The sequence below is a fragment of the Balearica regulorum genome, chromosome 6, assembly GCF_011004875.1.
Source record: "Balearica regulorum gibbericeps isolate bBalReg1 chromosome 6, bBalReg1.pri, whole genome shotgun sequence".
NCBI lineage: Eukaryota > Metazoa > Chordata > Aves > Gruiformes > Gruidae > Balearica > Balearica regulorum.
The window spans coordinates 22,504,816-22,524,800 of record NC_046189.1 but is presented as its reverse complement, the minus strand read 5'-3'; the positions used below and the strand labels follow the sequence as shown (position 1 = coordinate 22,524,800).

The 19,985-nt window shown below is 36.0% G+C and overlaps 1 protein-coding gene across 2 annotated transcripts in view; it reads right to left on the bottom strand.

The window, feature by feature from the left end:
* Positions 1-1,523: 1,523 nt before the first annotated feature.
* The window catches only part of LOC104629981 (sodium channel protein type 1 subunit alpha), a 98,409-nt gene continuing 79,947 nt past the window's right edge, over positions 1,524-19,985 (bottom strand). The window contains exons 22-27 of one of the 2 annotated variants that reach the window (XM_075756763.1): positions 14,606-14,887; positions 7,370-7,423; positions 6,888-7,025; positions 5,734-5,838; positions 5,097-5,367; positions 1,524-4,737 (exon numbers count right to left, since the gene is read on the bottom strand). In XM_075756763.1, the coding sequence (XP_075612878.1) occupies positions 3,569-4,737; positions 5,097-5,367; positions 5,734-5,838; positions 6,888-7,025; positions 7,370-7,423; positions 14,606-14,887 (2,019 nt within the window). In that variant the 3' untranslated portion in view covers positions 1,524-3,568. Of the gene's footprint in view, positions 4,738-5,096; positions 5,368-5,733; positions 5,839-6,878; positions 7,026-7,369; positions 7,424-14,605; positions 14,888-19,985 lie in introns of those variants that run through there. The other variant, XR_012836137.1, reaches the window with a different exon arrangement.

The following is a 19,985-nucleotide window of genomic DNA, read 5'->3' as shown; positions in this document are numbered from 1 at the left end:
ATCAATAATGCCATTTAGTACAAGGAGGTGAACCGACCTTGCACTGAATTAGTAGGTGAAGCCGATTCTTCTAGCTGAGAGCACTCAGAGTAAGCTTGCCTAACAAATCCATCACACGTGACACTACTCACCTCACGCTTCTCATCCCCAGTGTCAGGAAGGTGCCAAAGCGGCGATATGTAAGCATATTTGGTTTTCCCTGTTGGCCAAGATCATCCTCAAACTGTGCTGTTATGTTTAAGTGATGCTCTACTTGCTCTGACGTAACATTTCAAACCTAAAATAGGTATGAGAAACAAGTATTTTTGCATGGCCATGACCTGCAATCTGCAGCAACAGTGACCTAGTTATCATTTATCTTAAAACTCTTTCCTTGAGAAAAGCAAAGTTTAAAAAGCTCTGTATAGAATATTAAAAAAATATTATTCAATGTACTACGTTACTTTTGAAGCAGTCTATTATTCCTGTCAACTTGTGGATAATTTACCTACTTTTTAAGGTAACCTTTTAAGACCCATTTTGTCTATGTGTTAATCTGAAAATACTTATCTTTTAATTTTGATACTCATGCTTTTCTATCAAAGTTTTAGACAAAGTTTAGTTTTCTCATAATGCATTTCAGAACAATTTGAAGGAGAAACATTTTCCTCTCTCGAAAGATTTGTGATGAATTTCAGGGAAGATGCTGTGAAATTTTATTTCTGCATTAGCAATTGAGCAAGAATACAGAATACAGTTGCTCATAAACTGGTTTCATTGTAAGTTGTAGGGGAATGCAATATAAAATTATGTAAGCATATAAAATGAACATTTTCAGAAATTCACGGAAGCAGTTGATAAAGAAAAACCGACAGGCCCACTTTCCAGCTGCATTTGCATTTTTCCATTTCAGTATCTACAAATGATAGCTTCCAGGAACATGGTGCTTCCAGAGAGATTCTCAAAAATTCCTGAGGAAAAGACCAATGGTTATTCACCCTGACGCTGATTCACCTTTTTCAGAAATGGACTTGAATATGAGATGTTCTGTAGCGTATTTGTGAATAGTAACTAGCAAGAACAAACTGGTTCTCATAATCCAAGTTGGGGAATGTCATATATCTAGTACTAGTTTCAGTCCTCACTTTCTCGTTGTAAACTCATGAACGCTCAGTTCACATTCTGTAAATGCTCTGAGCCTCCTGGGACACACTCAGGACAGCTCTGACGGGGACTGGATGGCTGAGTACCCCACCACATGGAGCTGCCGCATGAACCCGTGAAATCGCTCAGGGCAGTACTAGTGGCACGTGCAGAATCATCATGCTCAGTGTCTAACATGTATCGAATTGGAAATTCCTAGGTGGTGACTAACAAGCAAGTCCCAAGGATTTGCTCATGTGGAAGAACAGTATAGCTGGCTGTAGGGGTTTTCAGTATCCTCTCATTCTGTGGTTCCAGAAGCATGCCTTTTTCATATTAATGTCAGATAATAAAGACAAATGAACATACAATAAAAAATGTAATCTTTATTATTTTGGCGCATTAATAATGTTCTTTAGCATCAGTTAGGGTAATAGCATTTTCCTGCATGCAGTTCACTAATACAGTATTAGTCAATAATTTTAATAAAAGTAATCTATATTTAATTTTCCTGTGTAAGAAACAGAAAATGTCTTGATGTGTTTGAATATATAATTTTGCTACTTTCTCTTTGTGAAAAAATACTGTGGACCCAAGATAACATTTAGAACTGTTCTACTGCAGCATGAAGCAAAAAAATCTGTGAGTAAATATGAGAAAAGATTAAGGATTCTGTGAAAGAAAGGTTGTAGCTGAAAACTTACGATGCAGGCACTGCTTAGACATTCAATTTGAACTTTACACCATTTCCCAACTGCAAAAAACCATAGATTTTTAGCAGCTAATTATGAACTTACTTTGCAGAAAGTATTGACATGTTTGCAAATATTGTAAAAAATAAGAACCTACAGCTATCCATTCTCTTAGTTAAATCTTGTTCTCTGGAGTTCTTCTGTGAAAAAGTGCTATGGACAGAAAGTAACAAAAATGGTGTGACATCAACCCGAAGATAAAATTCAGTTCTTGTTTTATGTACATAATGCTGAAAAATAAAATAAAATGATTTTTACAGTATTTATATTTGCTTATAAAATTCTAACATTATTTTCAACAGGTTTAGTAGTTTTCAACATGTCTGTACAGTTTGGATATACACTATATGCTTTTCACTGAAAATTCAAAAATGTAAAACAAATAAGCTGCTAAGTAGCTGCAAAATATTGCTTAATGGTATGGAGGAGTGAGGTCTTGTTGAGTAGTTTATTTCATTTAGCTCTGATGTATGGCTTCCCGTATTTAAGAATCCTGAACAGTCAAAGGAACAGCAGCATAGGCAATATAAACATGCATTGATAGCATCCAAATTATCTATAATGGTAGATAATAAGTAATTTTACCTGTTGAACACTTGCACACTACACTTATTGTGGTACATATTTGATGCAATAACTGTGCTAAGGTCATTATCTGTTTGCTCAAACATGCACCACAGGTTAAAAATTCCTATTTACATAGCAGGGGGCTTTTCATTAACATGTACAACATCAACCTTACTGAGAGCTGAAGATGGCTAAACAATACTGCAGGATAAAGCTGAACAACTTCATAAAGGGCTCTTTTTGATCAATTTGGAGGGCTGAGGCAAATTCATTTAGTATTTGTATGCAGAAAGACATTTGACAAAGACAAAATCTGTGACTCCGGACCAAGAAAGAAGTTTGCACTTTCTGAAACTTAATGGTCTGTGCAAAAAATAATACGTCTGTACTGTTCTTGTGAGTTACAGGGGACTTTACAGGCATACCAAGACTTGTTTGGATGTGATACAACATGAATACATTAATTAAGCACCTCAAAATCTGTTATTCCTTTCCAGAAACACTGCGCTAAAAAAAATCTCTTGTTCTTTGTGACTTAATGTTATTTTCATGCATGATCTATAAGTGCAGCATGCCTTCATGCAAATAATTTCTGTGTGTATATTAGTCATATAATAGAACACCTGGCCCTTGTACCTGTAAAGGTGTACTTAATCCCCTTCCCCAACAGAAGCCCCATTTACAAAAATAGTCACATATAATAAACAACATATGAATAAAAATAAGATGAATCCACCAACACAGATTTTGTAAAAATATGACATATGTGGCAGTTGAAATGCAAACAGTGGATACAGTTACCATTATGCTAAGCACACAAATACTTGGTTTGCACCCCTTTAACTGGTCCCTACAGTCTGAGTAGCCATGTTTTCTCTCCTCTTCAGCAGTGTCAGCTGGTAGTGAAAACAGTAACCTCCTCTCAAGGTTGTTTCCCCGTATCGCAGTTACAGTCGCTGACGAGGGGTCACTGTCTTTTAATAGGCACTGACCTTTAATGTACAGTATGTTTGTAAAAATTGTCAGTTTGGCATAGACCTCCAGCAGGAGTCCTGTTGACACAAACACATGATCCTTACAGGCTATGAACTATTTTGCACATAGATGATTTTGCTTGCTATTTGCTTTTATTTCTGAACATCTTTATCTTCCTTTTCATGCTTTTCTTTCACTGGCCTCGTTACACGATCATAAGAAGGTGGACAAACTGCTGTCGATGCGGTTATATCGGTCTTCTCTGTAAATGAGTTTTCATTTAACTTGTCAATAAGGATTTCATCTTTCATACCCTGACCAGCCCCTCCTTCGGTTTTGTTTTTGTTATAGATAAAGGAAGCTTGTTTTACTGTTCGTTTTAAAAGGTGACGTCTATAAGCCCGCTGAATTATGACAGCAGATACCTCCTCCTGTTTTCGTTTTAATGTGGTGGTAATTGGTTCATAGGAAGCTTTTGAAGGATTGGATGCCATAAATCGATCTTCCATCTGTATTCTGAGGGCATCCATCTCCCCACTTTCCCCCAAAACACGCTTTGTGAAAGCAAACAAGATGTCAAGGCAGTGAATTCTGTCACCGCTTACCATGGGCAGATCCATTGCAATAAGCTGGACTTTGTTTGGTTTGGGCAGATGAAGAGGAGGCTCAAGTGCTGCTGCAAAATCAGACAGTTTCTCAAATTCCATGAATTGTGTTGCATCGGGATCAAACTTCTCCCAGACCTCATAGAACATCTCAAAGTCATCCTCGCTCAAGGGTTCAGCGCTTTCTTCAGTAGCAACACCAAAATTCTCCAAAATCACAGCTATGTACATGTTCACCACTACCAGAAACGATATGATAATGTAGCTGACAAAGAAGAAAATCCCAACGGAAGGGTTGCCGCAGTCGCCTTTCACGGAGCTCCCTGGATGAGCTTTGTTCGGGTCACAGTCTGGCTCCCCACTGTTAAGAATTGGGGCTAGCAAACCATCCCAGCCAGCAGATGTGGTAATTTGAAATAGGCAGATCATGCTGTTGCCAAACGTTTCAAAGTTGAACATGTCATCTATACCAGCTTCCCTCTTAACATAGGCAAAGTTGGACATGCCAAATATCGCATAGATGAACATGACCAGGAAGAGCAGCAGCCCAATGTTGAACAAAGCAGGAAGAGACATCATCAAAGCAAAAAGCAGAGTGCGGATCCCCTTAGCGCCTTTAATGAGACGCAGGATTCGACCGATTCTGGCAAGTCGGATGACTCTGAACAGTGTGGGGGATACAAAATATTTCTCAATCATCTCGGCTAAAAACATACCTAAAAATACAAAAAAATAAAACCAAGATACATTACCACTTAATCTCCATATCATAGTCAAAATTTAGAAAAATATTTTTAAAATCTGTGGTTCTATGTAGCAATTAAAGATATTCTGTAGATTTCACTTGCATAATTTCTGTTTTACCAGTTATACTTAATATTTGCAGGTGCAATGTATGTTGAATGATTATAACATCTTTGATGGTTGGATTAGGTAAATTATTAGATAAAATGAAAAGTTGCACGACTTAGTTGTAAACCTTGCAATGGCAAAAGCCAACCATATAGCTCTATTCAAGTAAAAGTTCACCTTATGTTCATTTTAACCTCTTTTTAGGTTAATAAACAAGACTTACCTACTATTGAGAGAATGACAACTACAAAATCAAAAATGTTCCAGCCTATAGTGAAATAGTAATGGCGAAGTGAAATTAATTTCAGGACACATTCTCCAGTGAAAAGGACAATGAACACCAGGTTTATCCAGTACAAAATATTTTCCATTTCTTTACTCTGGTCATCAGTTTCTACCATCATGGTAACCATGTTAAGACAAATAAGAATCATGATGCTGATGTCAAATACTTGCTGTGTCACAAAATCAAAGACCATGCCTTGGAATTTGTTCTGAGGAGAAAAGAAAAAAAGAAACATCCAATACAGGCTGTAATTGTTTTTCTTTTCCTGTTAGAAGAAAGTAGAAAAATACATGCAGTAAGGCCTATGAGTTTTCAATAAAAATATAACTAGTAATCTAGAGTAGTCAAAGTGAATACAACAGCTTAGTTCAACCTCCTTTGTTTGTATATTCATATGTAAAATGATTGCAAGGGAAAAGCAATTGGGTTTACTGTGTTTTCATTTTCCATTTTTGCTGACTGATGCACTAATTAATGATAATTTTTACATGGGCATATTTCTGCTCTCTGTATATCAATAAAAGCTGAGCTGTTTGTAAATAGGTATTAGTCTGATGTATATAAATATTTTTACCCCTGGTCTTGGTATAGGTTTTTGTGGTTTTTTGGATCCCAGCTTTTTCATTGCATTGTAGTATTTCTTCTGCTCTTCTGTCATAAATATGTCTTGACCTCCAAAGTAAAAACATGAAATCAAAACTGGTTATAATCACATTTATATGCAGTGCTGAAAAAACTTAAATAAAAATGTGATTTATTTATTTCATGAAAATCAAGAAGACTGAATTAGGAAATATCTCTTGGCTATCAAATGCAGCTGTCTGCAATCTAAGCATTTAGACCAGAAGTTGTCTGGACATCCAGTACTGCATCTCACAAAAACCAGTAATGCAGCATTTTTCTACAGGTATTTTCCTTGAGCACCAAGAAATCCTTTTCAGTACCTCTTTTCTTTTATAGGAGGAGATACAGTAAAGAGCATCAGAGCTAAGCTCAAATAGTCTGGGCTGCTCAGTATTGGCACTTCTGAACTGTGATATGAATGAAACAAAGGAAGCAGACATCGTCAGGTTTTCAGCGCATGAATGTGTTAGTACTTTAGGTATCTCTGGTTTAGCAGTTAGAACATTAGCATTGGGACTCAAAGTCTTCAAGGTTTTTGAGAAGATGGATTATCAGACCTTGGAGAAACTGAGCTGAAGATTGAACCACTCGATACTGTTGACAGCAAAATGCTCTCTTTTAAGTATTTTATCTTGATTAGCTTCCATGGTCAATGAAGTTCTGATTAGCAAAAGCCAGAACTGGCCTTTGGAGTCTGACTGAAGATAAAGAGAGAATTATGGGTCTTTCATGGCAACCTAACCAAAATCCACTGCCTGTAGTAACTTTCATTAGCGACAGCTTGAATGACAACCCATCAGAATTTATGTAGGGGCCTAAATCAGGTGTTTGATGATGTAAGGACATTTCATGAAGTTTAGGCATGGAAAAGCAGACAACTTGAGGAAGACTAACCTGGACATTGAAAACAGAAGGGTCTGTCCTATTCACTACAATGTAAAATCTTATGACGTTAATGTGTGCTAGATCTTGGTAAGATTTTATATCATAATATACTTCAGCTTTTTCAATTTTAAGCAAACCTTGGATGCACATTCCATATATCATGCACTTGCAAAAATTTATTTTAGAATATCTTTAGAAGAGAAATGAAACAATACTTATCTTCTTTTTTTGCTGATTGAAGTTATCAATAATGACACCAATGAACAGGTTCAGGGTGAAAAAAGACCCAAAAATTATAAAGATGACAAAATACAAATACATATACAGGTTGTCTTCATACTTGGGTTGCTGTAACACCTAAGGAAAAAAAAAAGTGAAATATCATTCCTAAGATTTCATGTGAGAATTTCAACTGAACAAGCAGCAACCTTGGGCAAAATGTCCTTAATATTTTGTGTTTGGACAATACTCCTGTCACTTGTATCAATGTATTTTGTCCATTCCATCTATTCCTAACAACATCTGGCAGTTTGCATTCAGTTTTACACATTTTGTTAGAGCAGAATCTCTTATTAGTTAATTTAATTTTGTTTCATTCTATTGTATGAATATTAATTGGTTTTGGAAGACATATAAATACACACTTGTTGATAGATGGACCTCAGGAAAAAAAGATAATTTAAAATATTTGCAGTACTTACATCTCTTGAGTCAATAGCTGCATACATAATATCCATCCAGCCTTTAAATGTAGCCTGTAAACAGTACACACCTGTTTAAGCATAGAGCTCAAAGACAATTCATGTAATTATTTCCAGCAACTGAGTACAGCACCAGGAATAATTAGCATAACATGAGATTTCTAGATAATTTTGTCTCGGCTTTCTTCATAGCTGCTCATCGTATACACTGCTGTGTATCCCCCTATTTTCTCTCTAGATGAACATTTTAAGCAGTAAGCGTAATTAACTTATTTCTAAATAATTATCACAAATGATAGAATGCAGTATCATTTTAGTGGGCTAAATGTTCGTCAGGTCACATCAGCTGCAAAGGCTATGTACGGCTGAGAAACAGCCTTATGTAACTGAGTTGCCACCAATGAAGACTGATGTGTGGTCCCTCCCTCTCCAATCAGTCAGAAAGGTGGCAACCAAAGGGAACCAAAAATTCAATCAGCTCAGAAAAGATATTTTCCTATCAATCAGAATTTTGATTTTTCTCTACTTTGAAAGACTTTACCTGATTTAGTAGTTCTATTTGTGCTTTGAATATATTGTATTGTGTTTTACAGAGGCTAGATCCCTCAGATATGTTCTGAGATAAACTGGTAAGATGATGTGTTTTATGTGCATTGAAGACATAATATGTTTTCATAGGTGGGGGCATTTAGTGAACGTTTATAGCTATTATTTCCTCTGCCCAAAATCTGTATTTTTTTATATTTGACAGTGAGGTGTAGATTGCTTCATCTGAGTGTTCAAAACAGAAAGTAATTTTCTCTGTTGTAGCAATTAGTTCTCTCTTGACTAGGCAACATCTCCAAGTAGAAATCACTCAGTTTTTAATCCAGTTGTGCTCAGAATAAAACAAAGAAGTGAGACAGTTCTCTGTCATTTAATCCCTATTATAATTTTGCTAAACAAGGCTGCAGATCATTGGTTCCTTCATATTCCATGTCATAAAGACCAGTCACGGAAACAAGTCGGGAATAAAACGCTCTTCATCCATGGTTACTGCTGCATCTCCATCATCTTGAGGTTTCATTTCTAGTGAAAGTTTCAAAAAGGCTTTGCTCATACAGCATACAAAGCAGCTGGCATCATCCTGAAGTGAACTTAAAATGAGAAAGAATTATTTTCTTAAAGGGAAAGAGGTCCCTTTTACACTTTTGAAACAGCGGAATACTAAAAAGAGCATGATTATCCTGAGATGCAAATCCTGTATGCAACAACTTTCGCATCTTGGGGCTAACACAGAAAATATGAAGTTCAGGCCACTTACAGTATGATGGTGAAATCGAAGTGTAGTATTAGAGGACCAATAAATCAACAATAAATCTGAAAAAAGTAGAAGTCTCAGCTGAAGAATTTAAACTCTTTGTGGAATATTTGGGCTGCAAGGGATTAGGAGAGGTAGGATCAGCATTATTTATGTAATTCCTAATATATGTTTATCCTGTTCTCAAAGACTTTTAATGATGGACACTCCACAACCTCATAAAAAAATATTTATTCTGGCACTTGTCTGTCTTGTTTCTTAATATCTAAATCCCTTTGTTGCCATTTAAGAATGTCATAATCATTACATATCAGGAGAACAGACTACTAATCATCCTTTGTGCAGCACCTTTTACTTATTTGCAAACTGATTGTTGGTCCCTTTCTTCTTTAGGCTGTGATCACTGTTCTTTCAATCTTTCCATGTAGATCTTATTTTCCAGAACTCTGATCATTCTCATGATTTTCCTCTGAGCTGTCTTCCACTAGTTCATGTCTTGAAATGGTAACCAAAACTGGACTCAGTATTTCAGCTGAGGTCTTACAAGGTCTAAATAGGGCAGGATGATTTCACATCTTACAGGTGCTACTTTTGTTTCTGTCTTGGTACATTATTTGCATTTTTTGGAATGTCATAATCTAGGTTGAAATCAGCATTTCAACCTGAAACACTAAATGCAAATAATGCGCATACTTTTACATCAGAAAGATGATGCAAATGATGGAGTGGCTCTTCTGCAAAGCGTGTGTTCTTGCGTCAGATTCGGACACATGATGATCCTTCCATATCATCCTCCAGGCAAGGTGGAATTGTTGTTTTTTGTAAATTTATTGGTGTAGCCTAGACTAACTAGAGTGAATGGGAAAATAATAGACTAATTTTAAAATATTATACTTTGCCATCATCAGTAAAGTACTCCATTATAAACAGACAGTACCTTTCAGCTAGTGCTAGGAAAAAGAGCTGAAGAACTGAGCTGTTGTATGCTTATTACTGTTATTAAAAAGGCAATTTGAAAAGAGTATGGAGGTGGAAAAAATATAAATGTAACATATTACTATCTTACAGTTCAAATTATTTAAAGTAAAATGTGTATTTTCCACAATGAGTTTCACAAAACCATAAGATATTACCATTATTGAAGATATTACCATTATTGAAGATATTAAGGAAAAACCAATCCCAAAACCTAATTAAAATTAAGTAGTTTAATAATAAAATGTGGTCCCTCATCATATTATTTGTTTTATTCTAAATCCCTCCTGAAAATCAGTAGGAGTCAGTGAATATAATCATCATTATGCAAAACCATTTACACTACTTGAGAACTTAGCTGTGAGAAAATAGATCCTTAATTCCCAAAGCAGCAGCATCAGTTCAGTAGGAGAACTTGTACTTTTTAAATATGCTGTGTGAACAATAGCAAATAATGGAACTGGAGGTTCAGTGTCAAGGCATCACATGTAGTGAAAGAGTGTTATTTCTTCTGAACTCAGTAGAAGCTTAGGCCTGCTTATGTTAGGCTTAAATTTATCTGCAATACATTTTCTTTAACAGAAATAACGTATTATTTGGACATTTGTGCATACTGAATAGAAAATAACACAGAAATACAACCAAGAGATCAAATTCTTAGTGTCCTTTTTGGATATACAAATATAGAAGATATATTGTATATTCTGTGACACTACATCAGGAGTGATTCATTGATTTCAAAGATTACAGCAGTGTAACTGAAATCAGCATCTGTTCCAAATGTTTTTTTTTCCTCAAGGAAATGTGAAAGTCCTATATTCAAATACAGATTCAAATGTAGTTAGAAAACTCAACAAAATTAAAATCCCCCAAGCTACTTTACTATGGTTAAAAGTATTGCTTGAGGAATAATTTCCAATGAAGTTATAAGTAATGCCAGAGTTTCACCACTCCATTTCTTTACCAGAAATAACCACCAGGAAGACTCACATTCCCTTTTGGACATATAATAGCATCTTGCTTTTAAAATACCAACCTGCTGGAACTTTGAAGACTTATCTTATAGCCCTAGAATTCAGGTTCCGAAGGGTAGCTACCCTACCTTTCACAAGATGTGCTTTCTTATTTATATTAGTAACAGCAGAATAATATAATACTGTGCTTTGAGACCCACTGGTTTGCCACATTTTATCCTGGTAAGCAGGATAAATGCTTACCAGCAGGATAAAAGCAGGCCTTCGGGAGATTTACTTACCAAAGAATCCAAACACTAGGTTCAAGTTAAAAAGGCATAAGGCCATAAAATTATCAGGGCAGATGCCACATCGCTTTGTGTACACCAACCTCTTCCTCTTCACTCACTGATGCATGAAAATTGTGAAAGGAATTTCTCCAGCAGATCTGTCTGCTTTGATGCTTTTCTTTAGGGACAGAGAAATACTCAAACAAGTTCAGAACAAGAAATGAAAAAAGTAGTTTGCAGATCCACATAGGCCAACATGAGCTACACTGGATCATAGAAGAAAAAAATTCTTATTGAGAGAATGTGTACTTATATGACTGATAACACGAATATTTACGCTCCAACTCCAAATTAAGAAGTAAGTAATTCTTACTCCAAAGTAATAATTTTGGAAAATAGTCTCTAATCAACAAAGTCTATAAAACTTGGTTATATCAATGTCACATATTGTTAGCCTGTATTTTGGAGCAGAATTATAACATAGCTATCAATACTGAAGATTTTCCACACACACCTCTCCCCCAAAAGAAAAAAAAACCAAAAACAAACCAAGAATTAGTTTATGTTCTTTCCTTAGGTCCCTCATTCCAGAAATTCATTCCCCATCAACACCAAGGAAACTCAAGAAAGAACTTCTCAGAGATTTCTTTTTACTTAAAAAGCCACTGCCACACATTTCCCATCTATTTTTTGAGCCTAGAATATTTCTTGCTGAAATTATCCCACTTCTTTTGAGTATTTCTGTGTGAAATAGTTATGTTTCTTTTCTATATCACTCTTAAAAAAGGGAGCGGGGGGGGGGGGGGGGGGGGGGGGGCGGGGAGGGTGTCCTGCAATGAGCAGACTCATATACTACCAGAAAAGGCTTTCCATGATTCAAAACAAAAATTGTTCATGGGACTCATTCATATCTTTCCCAAAATAAAAAAGTCCTCAGTGCCAAGGGTTTGGAGTTCTTTTGGCTTGTTTTCATTTGGATTTTTTGGGGGTAGGAGAATGGTACTACTTCCAGTAGTATTCACTCTAGATAGAAAACCTCCGTAATGCAGAAAATAAAGATTTATGTTGTATTACCTATAACCCAGAAAATCTCAAGGGATTTAAAATATCCTTCTTTGACTGGCTTAAAGGGGAGTCAGAGGAGAGAATGGAGAATGGAAATAATACCGGATTGTAAGAGGCAGCTTTCTGTGGTGCATTTCTAACTTCCTGAAAAGGGACCTTGTATCTGTAATTCATGCATTGGTACTTATCACTGAGTTTGACGTTAGTGAAATGACATTGACCTCTGTGGGGTTATTTCTCAGATCCATCACAACCTAAACAAAAGTCTGTGCCTGGGGTTGTTAAGGTGGAGAACAAAATGACTTCAGTAGACTTTTCAACTAATCATTAAGATTTTTAAAAAGGCCGTTAATGTTCACATGGGGTATACAGAAAGCACATCCACTTGCAACCGTGATTTTTATTACAATTTTTCAGGCTTAATACCTTATTTTGGGCCAAATGTTAAAGTTTCAATAGCTTTATCTTTGTTTCTGACGTAGTAATGGATACCTCTAATTGATTCTTAGTATTTACTCATTGTTACTGTTAGTCATTAGGAAGGGTAGGGAAATCTAGGGTAATGACATACCTATTCACTTCTCAGGTTTCTTCTGAATGTGATGGCTTTAGCATCCTGTTCTAGATTCTCATAAAAAATACTTTATATATCAAATAGAAAATAATCTTTTAAATATCTTCTTTGATTGCGAAAATGATGTAAAAATCTCAAACATTTATGAATTGTGGCCCTTCTTGTGTTCTTGAAGGTGAAAAAGAACACAGATTCTGCATAATTTAAAGCATTACCTGATATTTTGCTTTCTCTGCCCTATGGCTTTTATCATTTCATAACTGCAAAATCACTACTAGCAGCTCACCTACCAAACCCTAAAAGGTGCAGGGCCAAGTGTCTGTTTTGTGTAGTGACAGCAGTGCCCCATTTTTTTTCTGGTGTGTCAAACAAAAAAACCCTCTTCATGCTTTTACAAGCATTTTAGTAACACAGAAAAAACGAGTGGTGTTCTACACACACCAAAAAAAAATAAATCCATCCATTAGGCAAGCCTTTTATATCAGTGCAAAATCTCTATATTGTAGGTACTGCAAAAACAACTGGCTTGTCCTCCCATGAGAGCTACGTCCCTCCACAGTAGGTCTAGATTATATTTTCCTTTAGAAGTGTGGGAAAAATTAGCAAATTTCTCCCAATTTGCCTCCCAGAACAATCCAATAATTTAAGACTCCAAGACTTCATGTAAGAAATATGTATTGCTTTTTAATGAAGAGAAGATGGAATAAACTATGCACAGCCAGGACACTGAAATATGTCTGACTGCAAGTAGCCAAGGGGTGGTGGTTGTGGCCACAAAGCTAGGAAAAAATGTACCTGGTGTTATCCCTGTCCTAGAATAGACTAGGTTACTACTGGAACAAGAGTTGCAAAACACTTGGAACGAGTTTTTTGATGTCTTCTTTCTCCTGAACATGTGTAATAAAGCATTCTGCCCCCCGACCCTAAGGGAGACTCTAGGCCAGTGGATTTAAAAAATAAGACAGAGAAAAGAAATATTTAAAGTCTCTCTATTATAATCCTATTTTTTTATCAAAATCAAATTGCATTCCGTAGTTTATTTCTTTAATACTGTTGGTCCCTCTCTGCTCTTTCCTGATGTGACAGTAAATAATAAATCATAGTGAACTTTAAATTGTCAGAGTTATCAGTCACATGGGTGAGATGCGATATTAGCTGGGAGAGGCAGTTCACAATGCTCAGAACTATTGTTTTAGACCCTATGGAAGGACCATGTCAATGCCACTGCATCATGTTAATGATTTGTATTATTGAGATTTCTTATGCCAAAATAAAAGCTAGAAACTTACTTAAAAACTATAAAAATTAAAACTAAGATTCTGCAGAATTAGACAGTAACCTCAAAAATGCACGGAAGTTGCTGAATGCATACAACATAGGTTAGTTTTTTGATTAAAACTGGGTCAGATTGTTAGCTACTCCAAATAGTTAGTGTTGTGAGGACACAATTTTTGACAGTGAAGGCATAACCTTAAAGTATCTTTCTGCATCTATTTTCTTCCTTCTTTTCCTCCCTCAGTTTGTGCAAAATAAACCCCACTGGGTGTTTATACACAGAAATAGCAGGGGAAATTTTCATAGATTATAGAATTGAATTACATATTTCTTTCGTATTTCTCTTCTGAATGAGAAATTCCTTCTTAGATCACATAAGTCTGCACTGGTGGCAGCCACATCACTAAGATGGGATTTCCTACATGGAATTCTTCTCTATGACTTAATCACACCAATGCAGATTTTTGTTTTTCAGCGACAGTAAAACTTAAAGTATTCAGATAGCTGAATACCATTCCTAGGTACTTTGAGAAACTTTTAAAGTTAGAAGGGGTTGGAGTACTAAGGAATCTCTAAATACTAAGAATAGCACTTGTTCTGTCAGATGTCCTAAGAATTCTTTATTTATCTGAGTAGGCTCTACTTGCTGCTTACTATGAAAAGAGTAATCAGTTACCAGTGCAGCAGTATTACTAAGTCACAGATAAAAATCATCAGGTAAATATGTTTTCTGTCTTTGTTGCTAGAATTGCTTTTCACTATTACATATAAACAGTAAGAGGTATATAAAGAGTGATCACTTACTACTTGAAGTAAAGAAAGATACCCAAATCCTACATTATCAAAGTTTACTTTCACGTTTTTCCATCGGGCACTTTGATTGTTTTTTATGAGTTCCTCGCACTGACTAAAATTGTTGATTTGGTCGACTTCAAACCTTTCATCAGTTGTGGTGTTAACACAGTAGTAGAACTTCCCAGCAAACAGATTTACTCCCATGATGCTGAAAATTAGCCAGAATATAAGACAAACGAGAAGCACGTTCATGATGGATGGAATTGCTCCTAAAAGGGCATTCACAACCACCTAGTACACAAATACAGGGGGGAAAAGAAAAGAGTGTAAGAATATTTACAGCAATGAAGTTTTGTATACTGTTTTACCAATGCTTAATAAATGCTTGGTCAGAAACTAATACCATATATGTTAAAGCAGTACATTAACAACTGTAGCATTGCACTGTTCTTTTAAATACTTAACATTAGTACATGTAATGAAGGGAAAATAAGTGAGAAAATTAAAATAATTGAAAAAAAAACAAAAGAGAAGGCTTGGTGGTAGTAAGATGAAGCCTGACACTGATGTGTTCTATATGAAAAAAGACAAACGTGTTAAATATAAATACAGACATAATAAAATTCTAAAAATGCATCAAATTATAGCTTAAAAATGTTTAAAGAAAAATGGCAACCTGTAGATTTGAACAACATAGCTTTGAAATTTAAGCTGAAAACACAAATGCCATGAATCTAGAAACTAAGCTCTACATTAAAAGGATTATGCAGGAATTAAATACATATCTTTATTGCCTTATTGTTCCATGCAAGATTATAACAAAGATTAATTTCTTTGTATAGAAAAGCAAGACAGTTTTGCAATATGTGTCTACTTGAATCAACATAATTTATTTCAAGCTCCAGTCTTATTGTTTCATGTATTGAGTTTAAGTCAGTAATACCCTTCATTTATCTAAAGAAGGACATATATCAAGGACATATTTAGGGGTTTTGGTTTTGCATTTTAAATTACTTTTGGTCAGTTGCCTTCTCAGGCCCCTGCAGGCAAGATGTCAATATTTAATTCTGTAGATAAAAGGTGTATTTTTCTGATACATACAGTAATTAATCACATGTGTCTGTCAGAGCTATCGAAACTTGTTTGGCTTATAACTGAGCAATCATTTCTCCTGAAGCGTCTGATATCTGATCTCATTTACATGTTATATTTTATTTTAAATTTTACTATTTTCTCTGTAAAACTTTTTGTGGGAAGGTAAAATGAAATACATAGCAGGGCTCTGATTCTCAGTAATCCAGTTCCTGCAGTAAGACAGGAAAGAAAGTATTGGCATGGATTCTTGGGGTGTATTAAGGCATCTTGGTCCATCCTTGTTCCCCGCTTTCTGCAACACAGATGGATCTTCCCCACTACCAGCATAATTCTGAGCAAGCTCAGAGCTGCTCGGTCTTACTACCTGTATTTCACAGCCTCTTGAAGGCCTTTGGAAGTGGAGTATTGTGGTTGTGTTACTCATCACTCAGCACCCTCCTCCTCCCAAATGTTATGGCCAGGAATGAGGACCTGTTTAGAGATCTTAGGTAGAAATGTTATTTTCAGGGCATATTTTCTTCTCATTTTAAGGGCCTCCTCCATTGCCAGACAGTAGAAATGGGACCTTTCTGTAACTGAGAATTATCCTTATCTTTTATAAAACCATGAATTGTTTAGAATTTAGCTTTTCTTGGCAGCTGCTATTTTTGGTGATAAGTTTAAAGGAAGCATGCTTGCTTCTTGAGATTTCTATTATAGAAAATGTGAAATATCTAGGTGATATATGCATAAGCTAGCCATTTAAAAAAATGTTTAAAAAGGCTAACAAGGTCCCAGTAATATTCTGAACATAAGAAACCATTTTCAAAGGCGTGAGGGAAATGGTTTTTTACTATCCTGTGGGGAGAAGAAATCTGTTGCTACTTAGCTTGATGGAACTGAGAACAACATAAAAATTCTGGAATTTATTCTAAGTCTGACCTGATCTATGACACTGTATTACGCTGTTTTTGCTTGGAAATTCTAGGCCAGCTGGTGGTTGTCTTATCTTTTGCCTTATTTTTTTTTTCTTCTTCACCCATAAAAATGTTCTAGATGTGTTATACTGACTGAATTCCTCTGTTTAATCTGAGAATAAAGATGTCAAGAAAGAAAGATGGGGATTTAGTCCCGCAACTTAAATAAATTAAGGTTACCTGTGCTCGCATGAAGAATGGTTTTGTATGAATTGTGTGTCTGTAGCAGGTACCTTTTTAACAACTCTGAGATCCATTGGACTACAGCACAGATCCAGAACAGGCAGTAGAATACTAACAGCTACAGTAACTGTTACAACAATTATGAATTGATAATAGTTGTAGAAAGAAAGATTTCTACAAAATGCCATCAGTATGTCTCGCATCTTTAGACGAACAGGTAATGCAGTCTTGCTACTGAGACTGCCAAAAGATCAGCCACATCTTCTTGAATAAGAAGCGAACAGCTTCCAGCAACTGTTCCAACAACGGTTCCAACAACTTATTTCATATAGGTCACTGAAACCCCATCAAATGGTAACAATTTTTGGTCACTACTGACCTGGCCTGGATGCGAACTGGTGACCTAGAGATGAAACGCTCTGTATCCTATTACCAACCCCTTGAGCTATCCAGTCCCCCTGGAAGGTTTTTTAAGAAAAGAAGAAAAGAAAATTAAAAATTTTAGAACTTGTTTTCTGCTTGCATTTTGTTTTTGTTTGATTTTTGATTTTTTTTTTCCCCCACCAGTGTTGAGTCTTTGCCCTATCAGTCATGTTTATAATGTAACCTGGCATTTTTACATGCTGGTCAGATGCTCGGCTGACTGTAAATTCCACCTTAGGAAGAGGTCTTTAATTTCTTTGAAACATACAATTGGAGGCAATTGCTTTATCAGTGTTTTTTCCATTTACTTTTTTGGTATTTGCTTTGGGAATAGCTGAGGTATATCACGATAACCAGGACATTAGCTTACATAATATATATCCAAGGTAGGACCTGTACATACACACACAACACCTATGCACAAAAGTTACAGCAAATGGACAGAAAAAAGTAAGAACCAATTGAAAAGTGAACTGAATGCAGAAAAGTGATCAATTAGCATTTCTTAACAAGTTAAAACTTTAGCAAAAAAAATTGTCAATCTCATCTTGTTGAAAAGAGTCTGTAGTGGGTTAAAAGAATGCTGGCAACTACAGCTCTTATTTTTTCTTGTTCTTCAAATCTAGGTCAAATGTATGTGATTCTGGATGTATTTTTTATTTAAAAGGTTGTTCTTTTGGGCCTATTTTCTGTTATTCCTTGATACAGAATATAATGCCAATAAATTGGAAAAAGATGTTTGCAGAGTTGTTTGTTTGTTTATTAAAATTACCTATGCATTTCCTCAAGGCTGGGATGTTGTTGGTCAGGCTGACTCCGATGAGTAAGCTGCAAAAGCCCAAGCTGAGTCTGCTTGTTCACCTTCCTATAGCTTCAGGTAGGTGGAATAGCAATAAATGCAAGTGAGAAGCAACACCTGACACCTACAAAGACAAATGGGCTCTAGACTGTTTCACATCTCAGTTGATATTCATCCAGGGAAAAAAAAAAAAATCATTGTGGGAAATCATGTCTCCTCTAGAAGAAAGTAGTATTTCATATATATATATACACAATTTTTTCATGTTTACATTTTCATAACATTTATTTTCCAACATCAGATATATACGTAAGATAAAAGAACTACTGCAACGCTGTCGGTCTTATCTTCTGGCTGATATGACATTATGTCAATACAAATTAGTAGTCCAGTTGTTTTTTGTTGCTGTTTGTATCTTTTTTTGAACAATTGTCCAAAGAAGACAGCAAAATGGAACTGAAAAAAAGAAAATCAGTTTTGCTACCAGAGCTGTGCATATGTATAGAGTGACGATTGTGCAAAATACCAGCTTATCCTGCTGTATGAGTAGAATATAAGGAAGCTTTACAAGATCAAGCCTCGCTGTGGGATGCACATCTGAAACACACAGTGAGATATAAGTATATTATGGGTCCCACAGCAAACTAGCTTCCACAGATCCTGGCACCTCAGCAGCCACAGGCTTTCCAGGAATTCCTGGAAAATGACTAATGGATATATCAGGGCCTCCTGAAATCTGTAAACAAACCAGGAACAATCTTCAGTAGTACTTATCCATTTTTTTTCCACAACTGTTGCAGCTTCTGTGAAGAAGTTCTAAACTCTGTCCCTGGTGCAAATGAGGAGGAAGTTACCATCTTTGAGATGGAAAGAAAGGTTATAGGATTATGTCCAGAATGTTCTTCCTACTTGAAGTACTTTATTTGCCTCCACTTTGGAAGTTGTCAGCTTCATAATTTTAGGGTTAAACAGGAAAAGTTTCCCAAAGATTTGATGTGCCAGATTTCATACCAGAGTCCTTTCTGAAGGAGTCCATCAAAGGCTATACAGGTTATTTGACTCTTACCTCATTTTTTTTTCCCTGCATGTACATTCTCACGTAAGATTCACATACACAAGCAGAAAAAGCCAAATAATTTTTACTTCACCAGGACCTTTATGGATGAAATAAATAAAACCTTACCTTCTCTGCATGCTAGATGGCCCTAACAAGCATAAGACATGTTCCTCCTGTACTCAATTCCTTGATAGATGAGAAAGCCTTCAGGAACTCCAAGGAAGAGGAACAAATTGTGGGTTTGAGTACATATGTCCAAAAAATGAATAGTTTCTGTCTCTTTAGGTGACTGTATAGTCACACAGTTGTAGACTTCAGATAGTGCTTGTTACAAAAAGACATTCATCTCTGTCTTAGTAGTACAAAGACTGAAGAGCCAGTTGTTCAAAGATAGCAGCATGCAAAGGGAATTTGAAAATAGCATACGTAGCATAAGCCACATTAGAGAAAAATAGGAAAATTAATTCCTGACTCAAATGAAACACTGACACTGCCTTGGGCAGGATTTGACAGGAAGCTATGAGTATTGGCTTGTCTTAAACAAGCATGAGGCAAGAAAATCTGCCATAAGATCATGAATCTTCCCTGCTCAAGTGGCCAAAGTTCAGATGTACACAAAGCTGCCAGAGAGAGCATTTGCATTGAAAGATGAAGAAGTGAGCAAGTAGCCACTGGTTTAGATTCTTGGTCCACCACAGAGGTAAGATTGTGGAAATGAGCAAGTAGGTATGCCATGAGCGGACAGGAATGGAGGCTCAGGTGACATACATGATCTGAGTTTAGTATGTTCTCATAGTCAAGGACTTTCAGGGCATCACACAAGGAAGGCTAGAAGATGCTGAAACCACACTGACTTGACCAGGTAGTGGATATCGG